We start from the raw sequence: 16,849 nt of genomic DNA, 5'->3' as shown, positions 1-16,849 counted from the left end.
ATCCAAAAACAGTCTAAAATCTTTTGCAACATGCCATCTGGATGTTCTTTACTGAAATCTGAAATTACGGAAAACTACACAACTCAAACTCCACATCCCCAGTGGACCAAATGTAACCTTGGCATAAGCAGGCACAATGACTAGTGAGTTCAATGGGAGTTTTGTGTACTTATGCCAGAGACGAGTTTGACCCACGTGTTTGGGTTCCCACTTCCAAGGTCAACTACATACGCTTTCCCATTCCAGCAGCCAGATGGTCATCACTAAATTCCCTCCTTTCAAAGCACTGAGACTGAGTTCAGTACCTGAGGGCAGGAGAGCGCAGGCCACAGAGAAAGGGGTAGCTACTCCAGACATACATGGAGGTTATGAGTGGGTTTCTGGAAAACCACGAGCTGCTATGTCACTGGAGAAAGGGAAGAATGAATGGATAATGGGGAACTGGGAGCTCCTGTTTCACAGTGTGGGGGGAGTGGGTTCATGGATGTACTATGAGGCGAACCAGTTAGGAACAGCTGTATCACTAGAGGGTTGGGAAAATGAATGGATGGAGTGGGGGGATTGGGAGGTGCTGTACTGCTGGCTGATGGGATGAATAGATTTATGGTGGAGGGAGGGAGAGGTGTTGAATGGCTGGGTGGGGGGATGGGATGTGCTATATGGCTGGGTAGGGGGATGAATCGGTGTGTGATGGGGGATTGAAAACTGCCGTATGGGGAAGATGAAGGAGCGTATGATGGGACTGGGAGGGGAGTATGGCTGGGTGAGGGATGAATGGGCACATGGGGGGTGGGAGGTGCTGTGTGGAGGGATGAATGGGTGCATGAGGAGGTGAGGGGATGGGACATGCTGTAGGACTGGGTGGGGGATGAATACGTGTATGAAGGGGTATGCGGTGCTACATGGTAAGGTGAAGGACGGAAGGGGCTACATGGCTGGGTAGGAGATGAATGGCCGTATAAGGGAGTGGGAAGTGCTGTATGGATGGGTGGAGGATTGAAGGGGGGACGGAGGTGCTGTATGGTGGGGGCGGGGGAAGGGGATGAACAGGTTATATGGTGGGGAGGTGCTGTATGGTGGGGGGGGGGAAGGGGATGAACAGGTTATATGGGGGGAGGTGCTGTATGGCGAGGGGTGATGGGGAAATGAACAGGTTATATGGGGGGAGGTGCTGTACGGCCGGGGGGGGGGGAGGGGAAATGAACAGGTTTTATGGGGGGAGGTGCTGTACGGCCGGGGGGGGAGGGGAAATGAACAGGTTATATGGGGGGAGGTGCTGTATGGCCGGAGGGGGAGGGGGAGGAAATAAACAGGTTATATGGGGGGGAGGTGCTGTATGGTCGGAGGGGGGGGGAGGGGAAATGAACAGGTTATATGGAGGGAGCTGCAGTATGGTCGGGGAAGGGAGGGGAAATGAACAGGTTATATGGGGGGAGGTGCTGTATGGCTGGGGGGGAGGGGAAATGAATAGGTTATATGGGGGGAGGTGCTGTACGGCCGGGGGGGGGAGGGGAAATGAACAGGTTTTATGGGAGGAGGTGCTGTACAGCCTGGGGGAGAGGGGAAATGAACAGGTTATATGGGGGGGAGGTGCTGTACAGCCTGGGGGAGAGGGGAAATGAACAGGTTATATGGGGGGGAGGTGCTGTACGGCCGGGGGGAGAGGGGAAATGAACAGGTTATATGGGGGGAGAGGGGAAATGAACAGGTTTTATGGGAGGAGGTGCTGTACAGCCTGGGGGAGAGGGGAAATGAACAGGTTATATGGGGGGGAGGTGCTGTACGGCCGGGGGGAGAGGGGAAATGAACAGGTTATATGGGGGGAGGTGCTGTACGGCCGGGGGGGGGGGGAGGGGAAATGAACAGGTTATATGGGGGGGAGGTGCTGTACGGCCGGGGGGGAGGGGAAATGAACAGGTTATATGGGGGGGAGGTGCTGTATGGCCGGGGGGGGGAGGGGAAATGAACAAGTTATATGGGGGGGAGGTGCTGTACGGTCGGGGGTGGGGGGGGGAAATGAACAGGTTATATGGGGGGAGGTGCTGTACGGCCGGGGGGGAGGGGAAATGAACAGGTTATATGGGGGGAGGTGCTGTACGGCCGGGGGGGGGGGAGGGGAAATGAACAGGTTATATGGGGGGGAGGTGCTGTACGGCCGGGGGGGAGGGGAAATGAACAGGTTATATGGGGGGAGGTGCTGTACGGCCGGGGGGCGGGTGTCCGTTAGGCCGCGCCCATCCCCGGGGCGAGTCCCCACACTTCAGTCAGGACGGGAGCGGCTGAGCAGGGGCCCGGCGAAGCCGTGTCGGGCGCCGCTGCAGCCGCCGCAGGGGAAGGCGGGGAGGGAGCCCAACCAGCAGCGGGTGAGGAGCTGGATGGGCGCGCGGTCGCTGCGGGGGCGCTCAGGCCTCACGGAGAGACGGCGGGTCACTCACCTGCGCTCCCTCAGGGGCGGGGCGGAGCGGGGCGGGCCTGCGACCTCCGTTCTCAGCACCGAGGCCGGAGGGCAGCAACCCCGCGAGCGCTCATTCAGCGCGGATATCGCGAGACCTTGGACGCCTCCGAGTCCTGACTCCTCCTACTCCGGCCCTCGGGGCCGCCCCTCCTGGCTCAAAGGGGCTTGGCGGGCGGGCTTTGCGCGGCTCGCGTATCCTGCCCTATGCTGGGGGCCTGAAGGTAGCGTGGCTCCGGGGCATCGCTCCCGACTCCGTCAAGATCTCCCCTCTCCCGGTCCTAGGGCCCGAGGCTGACCTGCCCCCCGCCCCGGTCCCAGGGCCTGAGATTCCCCCTCCCCCCATCTCCATCGCCAGGCTGGACTCCCCCCGCCCCATCACAGGGCCTGAGATTCCCCCTCCCCCCATCTCCATCGCCAGGCTGGACTCCCCCCGCCCGTCACAGGGCCTGAGATTCCCCCTCCCCCCGTCTCCATCTCCAGGCTGGACTCCCCCTGCCCCGTCACAGGGCCTGAGATTCCATCCTCCCCCCATCTCCATCGCCAGGCTGGACTCCCCCCGCCCCGTCACAGGGCCTGAGATTCCCTCCCCACCATCTCCATCTCCAGGCTGGACTCCCCCCGCCCCATCACAGGGCCTGAGATTCCCCCTCCCCCCATCTCCATCTCCAGGCTGGACTCCCCCCGCCCCGTCACAGGGCCTGAGATTCCCCCTCCCCCCATCTCCATCTCCAGGCTGGACTCCCCCCGCCCCGTCACAGGGCCTGAGATTCCCCCTCCCCCCATCTCCATCTCCAGGCTGGACTCCCCCTGCCCTGTCACAGGGCCTGAGATTCCCTCCCCACCATCTCCATCTCCAGGCTGGACTCCCCCTGCCCCGTCACAGGACCTGAGATTCCCCCTCCCCCCCCATCTCCATCTCCAGGCTGGACTCCCCCCGCCCCGTCACAGGGCCTGAGATTCCCTCCCCACCATCTCCATCTCCAGGCTGGACTCCCCCCGCCCCGTCACAGGACCTGAGATTCCCCCTCCTCCCATCTCCATCTCCAGGCTGGACTCCCCCCGCCCCGTCACAGGGCCTGAGATTCCCTCCTCGCCATCTCCATCTCCAGGCTGGACTCCCCCCGCCCCGTCACAGGGCCTGAGATTCCCCCTCCCCCATCTCCATCTCCAGGCTGGACTCCCCCCGCCCCGTCACAGGGCCTGAGATTCCCCCTCCCCCCATCTCCATCTCCAGGCTGGACTCCCCCCGCCCCGTCACAGGGCCTGAGATTCCCCCTCCCCCCATCTCCAGGCTGGACTCCCCCTGCCCCGTCACAGGGCCTGAGATTCCCTCCCCACATCTCCATCTCCAGGCTGGACTCCCCCCGCTCCGTCACAGGGCCTGAGATTCCCCCTTCCCCCCCATCTCCATCTCCAGGCTGGACTCCCCCCGCCCCGTCACAGGGCCTGAGATTCCCTCCCCACCATCTCCATCTCCAGGCTGGACTCCCCCCGCCCCGTCACAGGGCCTGAGATTCCCTCCCCACCATCTCCATCTCCAGGCTGGACTCCCCCCGCCCAGTCACAGGGCCTGAGATTCCCCCTTCCCCCATCTCCATCTCCAAGCTGGACTCCCCTTGCCCTGGTCACAAGGTCCAAGGCCTCCCCCCCGCCCATCCCAGGGCTGAGCTCCCCCTCACTCACACAGTTTCCCCCCTGCAATTTTAACCAGTGACTAGTGGAGCTGTTGGTGTCTACTTTTCTCCACTAACACCAGCCTTGATGCTCCATTTATTTATCTGCCTCTCACAGTCATGTGTGCTTTCTTTCCCACAGCCCTTCAGTGACTGCCTTGGGTTGTACTACAGGGCTTTGGTCTTCTCCTTGGTATCCCTCCTCCAGACCCATTTCTGCTGCTATGCTTTCGAGAAGCTAGGCAATAATAATTGGGAGGGCTAGGGGCACTTTGGAGTCAGCCATGAAAATAATAAAACAATACATGCATGTTGTATCCTTTTTCCCCCTTCATATGTTGCTTTCATCCTGAAATTAAGCTTTTCCGGACGGAGACTGCCTTCCTATATGGTTGTACAGCACCTAGCACATTTTACCTGCAATTGCAGTATAAATAACAGGAGACTGTCTAAAATGGTATCAGCCTTTAATTGCAATTTACTGCCCTACATACTGTATGTTCCTGAAAACATTCACTGTTACATTCCCTGATTAAACCTTGTCTCCTTGATTTCCATGGGTCAAAAGAACATTTTTTCCCACTGATAAGAACTTTAGAGAAACTTACATCATTGGGCTCTTTGTGAAACTATATTAGGCCTTGTCTGGGCTAGGATTAAGGTTTGGTGCTACCATGTGTTAGCAAATGTGTTGACCAGTATGTTTTAAATCATGTTAAACTTGTGGAGTTAAAGTCTGGAGGGACCCCTAGACTTTAATTCAGCCAGTTTAGCCTGTGTTAAAGGTAGTGTGCCTTGTCTAGACTAGACTTAAAGTGTGTTTCTTAGCCTGTGTTAAGATGTGCTGACATCACAGCCTTAACTCCTAGTTTAGAATAAGGCCTTATTTTTTCTGATACCTTTGTAGATACATGTGGTGTATTCAGAATTCTTACAGTAGCATTTTACTCATATTCAGAATATTTAACATTGCTGGGTTAAGAGCCTTCTAAAAGCTGCCCTGTTTCTTTAAGAGAAGTCTTTGGAAGGGATATACCCATAGCAAAACTCCCTTAAACTTCCATGGATTGGTTATCCTCTCATGACTGGCAAGTCTAGAGCATAATCTCTGTTTCTAATTGGTTGGTCTTTTTATCTATCACCCATCCTATTCTGAGCTTTGTGGATATCAGGCTACTTTGTGAGAAGCATGAAAGAGATTTTTCATGATGCCATGAATTTTGACTTCTTTGTGATTAACATACTGTATAAATAAATGTACACACGGCTAAAGATTTACACTGATGTTGAAAGTGCACCTCATCAGCAGCATTACGTGTTTGAACGGAACAGAAGTGAGAAACTAAGACAACTCAAAAAAGAATGTAAGTGGATAATTAATTTACACTCTCAAGTGCATTTTTCCTTTTAGAGAGTTGTTGGCTTTCTTATTCATTTTACTGGAGAGTAGTTACCTAATGAATGTGAACAGAAAGTCAGTGTGAATTTTAAAGGTAATGATGAATTAAGTACATTAATTGAAGGAATATCTCAATCATCCTTAGCAAAATGGGTTATGCTTATGACTAACCCAGGAAATTGGGAGGTACAGCAAAACAGATATTCTCTTAAGGGCTAGTTGAACAATTTTGTGAATCCTCAGTAAAGTTATTCTTGGGGAGCATCCCCTCAATTTTTCCTTCTCCCTTTCATCTTCTTCCTATCTTCCTTTTCCCTCATGCTCAGGAGGGAAAATGTATAATAGACATTCGCTCTTTTCCCAACTAATCAAGGTAGTTACACAGCATCAGGGCCTTATTTTAAATTTGGGATTGTCCCTACACTGTTCCATCCTTCCCCCTGCTGAATAGACGTCCTATTGGCTGTGTGTTTCTTCAGTCTCAAAAATCTGCCTTTAATCCTTCTAACAAATCAGTTACCAGTATTTAAAAAATGATTGCTACAGGAAATTAGGAATACAGATTATTTAGTGGGTATTGAAAGCATGCACAGTCATGCCACTTTGAGAGAATAGTTAATTTTCCAACATTAAGAATGGAAATGTCTTTTACAGACTATCCTGCTCATATGATCCACATTTATTTTGAAAAAGGATGGAAAGTATAATCGCACTGGGACATTTCAGTCTTCTTCCCTTTCTCTCTTTCTTTGTTGTGTTTCCTCTTTTCACATGCAACTTTTTATGGCACTGGTCACAGCACACCAGGAGGGGAATGCATAAATTTTGAGAGTAGGGAAAACCAGGGTAAAATAAAGCAAATATCCGTTTCAGATTGGAATAATAGTGTGATGTAACAGGCTTAGTCTAAAGAAGCCTGTAGTGATGTTATCAAGAAAGGATGCTACGCTAGCAGAGTATATTACAAGTGAAAATTAATGTTTTATTAAATAAGACTTGCTTTTGAAAGCTATACACATAGATATTTTTATTCAATAACACCCAGTCTTGAGAAGTGCTGAATGCTCTCAAATTCCAATGGGATTTAAAGAGGAGTTGATGGCAATTAGCATCTCTCTGGCAGTGCTCAGCACCTTGCAGGATTGAGTTTTATAGTTGCCTTTTTTTAATGATATTTCATTTCTTATATAGGTTTTCATTTTTAACAAAATGATTAACCTACAGGCAGGTAGCTAGTGGACATGTACATTCCACACAGAATAATATGCCAAGTAATTTTATGTCACTGAGTATATGCTTCATAAACTTCATCAAAAAAGATAAAAACTGGAATGCTGGTTTTGGCAAATGTTTTTTCTGAAAGTAATGTTTCAGGTCTGGGAAAAGATGCATAAGTGGAATATTATTGGGATTGCAGAGGTTGCTGGGAACTCCGAAAACATAAACATGCTGTAGAGTTAATAAAAGCATACAGTCAGTAAGTATTAGAACTGTCCACATTTTCTTTAGAGAAGTCTTTATATTATAAGGAAGGCAACAGAAAAATTGCATGTCTTTACCTAGTTTCCAGTAGTTGCATCTCTGCTACTTGCTCTTATGCCATGACATTACTAAATTCTCTAGCATCAAGAGAAATAGATTGTTGGTGGGATTTTCCAAAACATTCAGGATTGGTCAGTCCCTGCTCCCACTGATAACATTACCATTGCTTTAAGGGAGCAAAGTTAGGCCAGCATTGACTACTTTTGAAATTCCCACCCAGAATCATTTTTAATGAATATTTATGTCAGTAACTGATACCCTGTATGTAAAAGATAATAATGAACTTACATCATATTCTACAGGAAAAAAATTTTGCTGTGACAAAATAATTTTCACTGTGTCTTCATAGACAACTGATATTAAAAGTAGATATTTAAAGATAGCAAAGTGCATTGAGAGCAACTGTACTGATGAAAAGTGCTATATCAGAGCTTGTTATTACTATTATTATTTATTAGATATGGTAATTATTTATACTACAGAGCCTGTTTACCTAAAATGTGGCATGTTCTGTAGGCCTTATTGATAACTCAAGCCAAGCCTGAAGATTGTACTGTACTGGTACTTATTCTGTATAAAGTTGTGCAAAAATATTGTATTTTATTATTTGACTAATAATTTATAATAACATACTCTACATAACCAAGGCCTACCTGGGAGCCATAGGATGTGTGAGCCCAGAAAGCTATAAGGCAGGGGTTTCAACCTTTTTCTTTCTGAGGCCCCTCCAATATGCTATAAAAACTCCACGGCCCACTTATGCCACAGCAACTGGTTTTCTGCATATAAAACCCAGGACCAGCATTAGTGGGTAGCAAGCAGGGCAGCTGCCTGGGGCCCCATGTCACAGAGGGCCCTGTGAAGCTAAGTTACTCAGGCTTCAACTTGAGCCCTGGGTGGCAGGGCTCGGGGCCCCGAGCTACAGCCCCATGCGGCGGGGCTTCGGCTTTCTGTCATGAGCCCCAGAAAGTCTAATGCCGCCCCTGCTTGGCAGACTTGGAAACCTGCTCACGGCCCCCCAGGGGGCCCCGGACCCCTGGTTGAGAACCACTGGTATAAGGTATTGAAAAATCTTCAATAAATTGCTCTGCTTTTAGCAAATGTGAATGTGGTTAAATTACAGGATCAAAAGAGGATGTAGACAGGAGAATGCAGGAAGCTCCAGAAGCCCGAATCTCTAGCCACACTGATGGCTCTGCTGCTGCCCTTAATGCTAGAATCAGAAGAAAGCTCCAAAACAGATCTTCAGAAGAGAAACTACTGTAGCCTCCGGAGCAGAAGCTTCTGCAGTGTGAACAAAAGGCAAAGATGCATAGCAGCTGTTATGAAGTAAGAGAGCTGTATTTGACATACTTTGTATCAAATCACTTGCTTTCACATACCATGCATTTCACAGCAGCAAAGGCAAACACTGTACATTTGACTTGAGCAGTGTAGTGTGCGGATTTCAGTGTTAATGGTAATTGTCAGGTCAAAAAGTAAAGGTGAGTGCGAAAGGTGGGGTATTAGGTGCTCATGGAAGTATAGCACAGTAGTTGGGATCAAGGGTGGGATTTTGAGAAGCACCCAGCAATGATCTAACTCTGCTTCCATTGAAGTCAATGGCAAAACTCCTGTCTGCTTGAATGAGAGACGAGTTAACCCAATGCTGAGCATTTTTAAATATCCTACCCCTGGTCATTAGAACTGCCTAACGCTCTCTAGGGTTTTGCCATTTACTGGTAGAATGACTGAGCCCAAAATAGTTAAATGACTTGGGATACAGTGTGTCGAAGTCAGATTCAGGACTCACATAATTTGTCAGACCACTCTGTTTATTAGCAAAGCGCTTTGCCAATGCACCCAGATATGTATGCTCCTCTCTGAGGCTCATGCTAACTTATTTATACAATTAAGCCAAAGCCAATTTAACATAAGAGACAAAAGGAAGCAGAAACTGACAAATATACATACATATCTTATTTGCATACTAACATTTACCAATCTCCTAGCTCAGTAGGAGCTCTAAGTTAATTAGTTTGAGGACCCATTGTCTTATACTCCTTAATGTTTCTCTTCCTGACAACTATATTTCAACAAACCCTTCAAGTAGCATTTCTTTAATGAATTATAATTTCAATATAATTCATTCTACTTTCACAATCCCTCCTTTTGGTCAAGCTACGCAATGACCAACAATGACTGGGTTCCACATATCAATCATTCTTTATCTCTTTGTTCATCAGTGATATTTAAAATCATCAAATTAGCACTCTGGTTTGGGGCAGCTATCTGTGTAGCATGCCTGACACAATTTTGGATACAACAGGAAAGTAACTGAAAACATATAAAAATTATTAGGATTCCAAACAGGAGAGTTTGGGCTCCCTGAAACAACCAGTTTCCTATGCCAGAGAAATTGAAAAGGTTACTTAGCCACTTCCATAAAGAACTTGGCTCTTCGTGGGGAAGATATGCGATTTGTTCTAAGTGGCTAGCACGATCTATTACCTCATTGGCGTTGTCTGGTATATACACACAGCAGTCTTTTCCAATGAGAGCACAAGTCCCTCCTTTTGCTGCCAGCACTATGTCCAATGCCTGACAGTTTTGGAGGGCCATCTGTCGGATTGCCCCTCTTTCTTTGGCCAGGGCTCTTAAACTTTCTCCGGTTTCATTTGCCATTATTTCAACTACTGCTTGTAACCTTAGGAGCCTTTTTGCATGGTGTATTACTCCCCCTAATGGTATGAAGGAACTGCCAATGGCCTCTTCCCAGGTTAAGGGGCTTATGTTATTTACATACCATTGGGCATCTGTTAAGTCCCTTCTTTTTCGCCTGAAATTGCGGAGGCATTCTCGAGGTAAGGTTCCTAGCACTCGGAATTGTGGGAAGAGTCGGGCGGGATAACAGATTCCTGACCAATTAGCTGGTAGTGCAGTATAAGCTCTGGTCCCACACACCCAGTGATAGCCTATTAAGGCCAGGAAGGGTCGGTTGCACCCATTTGTCATATAGGTGTTTGCAAAGGAGGAGGAGTATCCCCCAAAGGGTACAGGGTAATTTTCCTTACGAGGAGTGGTGTTATTTGCATGACTGTAGGGGGAACATGAGATTGATTTCTCTGTTTGAATTCATATCTCCATACCCGGCCCGCCACTTTTTAGTTTTGTTTGAATAATCCCATACACCATTGGCCACAATATGCTGAAGGCAATGGCTTTTCCCCAGATCCAGCCCTGTCCCATTACACACCCAACACCAATGACCTTTTCCCTCCACCACACTTATCCATTTAGATGCATTTATTCCCACCGCTTCCCAAGTGTCATTGCTGTTCCATATTTTGTTAAACGGATGAGGCCCTCCAGTGAGGTCTGGGGACTTGAGTGGGATAGCCAGGACAGGAACACCAGTTTGAGAGTGGGCTAGAATGTGGCTGCAGACCCAGCAATTAGAAATATTAAGGGTCTGAGCTATCCACACCTGCTGCTGGATAAAAGAATTGTCATCGTGGTCTCCCCAGACCGTAAGATACCAGCAGCCGAGGAACAGCGTCTGCTTCTGGCAACCCTTACGAGAGCGTAGATTGTAAGGTATTGCAGACTGTTCCTCTACGTCTTCTTCTGGAATCAAAATTGACTCTGCGTTGTCCTGAGGTGATGATTGGTTCTCTGGGGATGGTGCCTTCTTACACTGTGAAGCATGTATCCACGCTGCGATGCCAGATAGTTTAACAGCCGTCTGTGTCGTAAGCAGTACCTGATGAGGACCCTTCCACTGGGGCTCCAAGGCGTGCTTTCGATGATGGCGCCGTACGTAGACCCAATCACCTGGCTCGAGGTTGTGGCAAGCGTCGGAGATGGGTTCCATGGGCCAGGCGACTCGAACCTGTGAATGGAAGTGACTTACAGCTTGCATTAGTCCCTTACAATACTGAAGGAGCGCACTGTGAGTCAAGTTCAAACCTGGAACGGGAGTAATGGTAGTCATAGCTCGCATAGGGCGTCCCATAACAATTTCAAAGGGACTTAATTTATGCCTTTGGGATGGAGTGGATCTCATGTCCATAAGGGCTAATGGTAAGGCTACTGGCCAGCTTAATCCTGTAGAGTTACAAATTTTAGCAAGCTTATTCTTAAGTACACCATTTTGTCTTTCAGCTGCACCTGCACTCTGTGGGTGGTAGGGACAATGCAACAGGTGTTTGATATGCAATATACGGTCCAGGTGTTGAACAAGTTGTCCAGTAAAATGTGTACCCCGATCACTGGACAGAGTAGCAGGAATTCCCTTGGCAGGCATAATATGATTTAACAAACATTTGGCAACAGACAGTGAGTCAGCCTTGTGACAAGGAAAGGCTTCAATCCAACCAGAGAATAAACATACTATAACCAATATAAATTCATATTTTTGACACTTAGGCATTTGTACAAAATCAAGTTGCCAATGCAAGAACGGTGCTTGAGGCAGGCCCTGGAACCCTTGGGCCACTTTTACAGGTTTACCAATATTATGGCTTTGGCAAATGGTACAGGCTGCACAGTGGCGGGCTGCAAAAGAGCTAAAATGGGGGGGCCCACCATCCTGTCTTAGTTACAGCAGAGACCATCTCCTCCTTTCTGACATGCGAAACACCATGTAGCAGAGCGGCCAGAGATGGATAGAGTGAAAAGGGGGCTACAAAGGCGCCAGTAGGCGAGCACCAAAAAGAATCGGGATGTAGAGAGCAACCTTGGGCAACCCAGGATTCTTTCTTGGTTTCTGGGGCAGAGTCTTGGAACAGGGTGAGGTCAGTGAGGGACCAGGAGGGTAAGAGGAGAGCGGAGAACAAGGGAATCAGACATTTCGACTAGGCGCGCTGCAGCAGCCACAGCACGCAGGCAGGGGGGTAAGCCTTGGGCAACAGGATCTAAAGTGGCAGAGAAATAAGCCACTGGGCAGTTCTTTTCTCCGTGCATCTGAGTGAGAACTCCAAGTGCACACCCAGATTGTTCATGGCAGAAAAGGGTAAAAGGCTTAGAATAGTCAGACAGCCCTAAGGCAGGGGCAGAAGCCAAACCCTGTTTGAGGGTAACAAAGGCAGAATTGGCCTCAGGGGGCCACAGCATGGGGTCAGGCACAGAGAATTGAGTGAGTTCCTGGAGAGGTTTTGCAAGGGAGGCATATTGGGGAATCCATTGTCTGCAAAATCCAGCCATACCTAAAAACTTCCAGACCTGGCGTGGGGAGCGGGGTCGGGGAAAGCTAAGGATAGCTTGGACGCGGGTGGGAGAAAGTGCATGGGAACCCTGGGAGAGGAGAAAGCCAAGGTATGTGACAGAAGCTTGACAGAGTTGTAGTTTAGAGCGAGAAGCTTTGTGACCCTTATTTGCTAGGGCAGTAAGGAGCACTAAAGAGTCAGTTTCAGAGGCAGACAATGAAGGGGAACAGAGGAGTAGATCATCTACATATTGGACTAGTGTGGACCTGGACAGGAAAACAAGGTCAGCAAGGTCTCGGGCTGATGCTTGGGAAAAATATGACGGGCTTTCAGTATACCCCTGGGGCAGTGTGGTCCATGTGTACTGTTGCCCCTTGTAAGAAAAGGCAAACAGGAACTGGGAGTCAGGGTGAACCGGGACAGAAAAGAAAGCAGAGCACAAATCAACAACAGTAAAATGAGTTGCATTTTGTGGGATAGAAACCAGAATCTTTGAGAGGGGCAAGTTTTGATTCTGTCAACCTATGATTTGCCTCTTCCCACCACTGCATGAAACAATCAACCTCTCCTTTTGCCAATTTAGTTTTAGGTTGGCCGAGTTTGTCTTTTAAGACGTCTACTCAGTCTTTGTCCCAAGATCCTAACAGTGGCCACTGAATTTTGGGATTCTCCTGAGTTAGCCTAGACCATTTTTCCAGAAATTTACAGGAGTCCGGACTCTTCCTAAAATACATAAAATGAGCCGGCGTTCCTTTAGGGAACTGTCCCAAGTTAGACATCTGGTTACCCATACAGGAGGACTTTACACACCAATCACACAAGAAGGAAAGTCGGGTTCGTCAGAGCGATGCCCGGTGCAACTCAGAAAAGGAGCCCACAGGCTACTGCCTCAATCGCCCTTGCTTTCACACCAAAGGTTTTACCCAAGGCACGGTGCGGCTGTGATTGTGCAGATTTCACTCACTCAGACCGTGGGGACAGGAACCCTTTGGTCAGCTGATCCCCGGACGGAGACGGCGCCCAGAGTCAAACACACCACAGGGAGGACAGATAGACACAGAGACAAGACAGTCCTCAGTCCGGACAAAACACAATTACCTGAAATTAAGAAATAATTACCTGACCAGATTCCTGACGTCAGATCCCGGGATCCCTACCAGAATAGAGTGGGAACCAACAGGTTCAATGGCGTAGACTTCACTGTAGTCATGCACCCTTCCATTCTGGCGGAGGACCGCTCGGGCCAAATGCCCAGGTGCCGGCTTGCCACGGCCGTCCTAAGAACAGTCAGGAGTCACACGGACCCAGTGAAGACGGTTGCCATCTCGGTGGAACCTCTAAATTGTCAAAGTCAGATTCAGGACTCACATAATTTGTCAGACCACTCTGTTTATTAGCAAAGCGCTTTGCCAATGCACCCAGATATGTGAGACCCTCTCTGAGGCTCATGCTAACTTATTTATACAATTAAGCCAAAGCCAATTTAACATAAGAGACAAAAGGAAGCAGAAACTGACAAATATACATACATATCTTATTTGCATACTAACATTTACCAATCTCCTAGCTCAGTAGGAGCTCTAAGTTAATTAGTTTGAGAACCCATTGTCTTATACTCCTTAATGTTTCTCTTCCTGACAACTATATTTCAACAAACCCTTCAAGTAGCATTTCTTTAATGAATTATAATTTCAATATAATTCATTCTACTTTCACAAGTGTTAGCTTAAAAGTGTTATAGGCGTGACTTTTTTGAGGATCGTTTGGTAATATTCAGGTAGAGAATCAGAAAACCAAGGTGCCAAGTTTAAAGATGCTGAATGACATGATGATAAAAGCCTTGTTAATCAAAATAAACTATTACCTCGATTATTCTCTTATTTGCACTTGTGTAAATCAAGAGTAATTTAACTGACACAGAGTTACACTGGTGTAATTCTGGTACAAGTGAGAGGAGATTGCAACAGTACCATCTTAACTGAAATGCTTCTGTTTTGTTAAAACTCATTGTTGGGTGGGTTCCAGTTACTTTTACAATTTACCAGTCTAAAGGTTACAGTTGTACAATTTGTTAAAGGAACTCTATGAGGTTAAAAAAATCATTTAAAAAAAACTTCTTTACAATTCCTTACCTATGTTACTAATAAAACATGAGATTATCAATTAGCATACAACTGATAATCCTCTTCCTTTGTGTCTTCCACTGTGTTCACCTTTCAAACATTTGCTATTATTTGACCTCACATTAGCCACATATGGCCAGTCTAATTAGAATTCAGAATAACTGAGTCTTTTGATTAATGTAGAATGTGAATGGAATGCTATACTCCACTTTCAGACAAACAGAGAATTCAGCACCCAAATACTGAAATAGTCACAATACGGGTTGGGTTTGACCATTGTCAGTCTGGGCTTCATATTGAGAAGTACTGCACACCAACAGCTCCATTTGAATTCAATGGGACCTGAAGGAAGTCAGCATCTGTGCAATTCAGATTCCCTGTAATTTAGGCTTCTTAAACAACAGAGTGTTCTTTTTCTGTTAGTATAACCAAGCCCTCTCGGATCTCATGAGATGTATAGCTCTGGCAAGAATTTGCTAGGGAGGCCATCACTGGAAAATGGCAGAAGCCCCTGTTAATTTGGCTCAGGGATACCTCCAGCTTAAAGGTGAGTTTACAAAATTCAGAGCTCACTATTTTAGGACCAAATCCTCCAGTCCTTTCATAGTCAAAGCTCCCAATGGCTTCAGCAAGGATTGCAAGATTTTGCCCTGAGCTTTTACAGACCTTTTTTTCAAAAGGACGGTTTATGTTTATCAAGTCAATGGAACAGAAGAAAAGCCATTTTAATTTAAGAAGAAATAAAAGGACAAGCTAAAGAACACACTGATTTTCTGGCTAAAGCTGTTAGTATATCTTCTTTTCCCTCTGGAATCTTCTGTAACTAAAGAATTTTCCAAAGTATGTGTGCCAAAGAATTTTCATAGCAGAAATACTGTGTTGAAAAGAGAAGGGGTATGAAGCTTCAGAATTTATCACACTAAGGTAAAATCATTTGGAAAGAATACTCAACAATAACGACTTTTCATCCTACCAAAATGTGAGGATCCTAAGAAGAAAATAGGCTTATTAAAGGAGTTATAATAGGGAATATTTGAGACCAAATCTGGGACATCTGTGAAAACTGTGATTGTTAAAGTAATCCTGACTGTGGCATTTCCTTTTTGAAAATGTTTTTGAATATGTATGGTTCATACACGTTCAGTTTACAGGTAAGTCCAAGATAACTATTTACTTTATCCCTTACGAATTTCTAAGTAACTTTACAAATATGTGTGTGGTGATCTGTCTCCTGCAATGTGTTCTTCACAAACATGAGAAAACTTTTTAGGTTCCATCCATGCTTGAATACCTAGGAATCTTCAGAATTAATCTTGCTTTTCAGTTAAATATAGAAGCCTGGGGAGAGGCATGGGATCATGGGAATTGTGGGGTTATCATTGTTGTCTGTATTCCTTAACAAACAGTAATCCTTGCCATGTCTGTGCTTTTACATTGTGTTACGCTAAAGATCAGCTGAATAAGATAACAAATTGGACGTGTCAGGTTAATCAGTGAACAAGACTTACAATGTCTAAGCATAAGAATCTTTATAATTATGTATATCACAATAGGCAGTAATGTTGATGAGCGTTTGGCCAGGTCACGACTTGAATGAGAGATCTTTAAGGAGCTGCAAGAAGTGGTGTTGGTGAATCATTAAATGTCACTCTCTCTTACCTCCAAATCCATATGAAACCAGTGCCAAAGGACGGTATTAATAGGTGTTGTGCTGCTGGCGATGCCAGCTTTTAGATTAGATGTAAACTGAAGTCCCAAGTACTCACTGAAATCCCATGGCCAGGTTCTGATTAGTATTTCTGTTGTCTCCTCTTTTTGAGATGATTTATTTGTATCTTGCCATGGTTTTTGCACTTGTTCCTCTGAATTATTTCTCCTTTTGGTTTGAAAAAATTCAGTAAATTAATAAATCCTCATAGCACTTCTCTTAAGAACCGGGGTGTTATCCTCCGTGTCCTGGTTAAGTTCCAACTTGGACAAAATTCACCCAGTCGGTTTCAAGTGGCTACAATGTTCTTTATTTCTCTGCTTACAGAACATGTGTGGATGCATTTCAGTGAAGGGTAAAATGATCCCTCTAAATACTCTGGATGCAATTCTGCAAAGTGTTATACTCCCTCATCTTTCAGTGGAAACTGGGATGGATCCCTGTACCTTGCAGGGTCAGCTCCATAGTCTGTAGTTCTGTAGAGCACTTTAAGGCATCCAAACGATACTGTATAAATCTGCTTTATTATATTATTATTAAAATAAAACCAATGAAAGCATTTTAGGATTTTGTTTTTAGTTACATTTGCAATAGACTGTTTACTAAATAAGAAACATTGGCAACTCTTTTGACCAGTTGTTTGCGTTAACTGAAATTAGCTTGAGTTCTCCAATTGCATCATGCAGTCTGTTTCCTTTATCTTTAAAAAGAAATTTTGGCTTGCATCAGAGGACTTCAGTAATGGATTTGTGAGGATAAAAAA

The 16,849-nt window shown here is 46.5% G+C and overlaps 2 protein-coding genes across 4 annotated transcripts in view; one reads left to right on the top strand and one right to left on the bottom strand.

Annotated features, from left to right (window-relative positions):
* Window positions 1–2,587, bottom strand: part of LRRC28 (leucine rich repeat containing 28) — an 86,918-nt gene extending 84,331 nt beyond the window's left edge. The window contains exon 1 of one of the 3 annotated variants that reach the window (XM_037910241.2): window positions 2,436–2,587. The gene's annotated coding sequence lies outside the window, so the exon portion shown is untranslated. Of the gene's footprint in view, window positions 1–2,431 lie in introns of all 3 variants that reach the window. The other 2 variants (XM_043523661.1, XM_043523662.1) reach the window with 2 other exon arrangements.
* Window positions 2,588–3,717: 1,130 nt separating this feature from the next.
* The window catches only part of TTC23 (tetratricopeptide repeat domain 23), a 35,156-nt gene continuing 22,024 nt past the window's right edge, over window positions 3,718–16,849 (top strand). Inside the window, 4 exon segments of the mRNA XM_043524094.1 lie at window positions 3,718–5,492; window positions 8,193–8,398; window positions 14,802–14,925; window positions 15,523–15,529. Coding sequence (XP_043380029.1) covers window positions 8,219–8,398; window positions 14,802–14,925; window positions 15,523–15,529 — 311 coding nt within the window. The 5' untranslated portion in view covers window positions 3,718–5,492; window positions 8,193–8,218.

The sequence above is a fragment of the Chelonia mydas genome, chromosome 10 (genome assembly GCF_015237465.2).
Source record: "Chelonia mydas isolate rCheMyd1 chromosome 10, rCheMyd1.pri.v2, whole genome shotgun sequence".
Classification (NCBI taxonomy): Eukaryota; Metazoa; Chordata; order Testudines; family Cheloniidae; genus Chelonia; species Chelonia mydas.
Note: the sequence above shows the minus strand (reverse complement) of the source record. Positions and strands in the feature narration are given on the sequence as shown.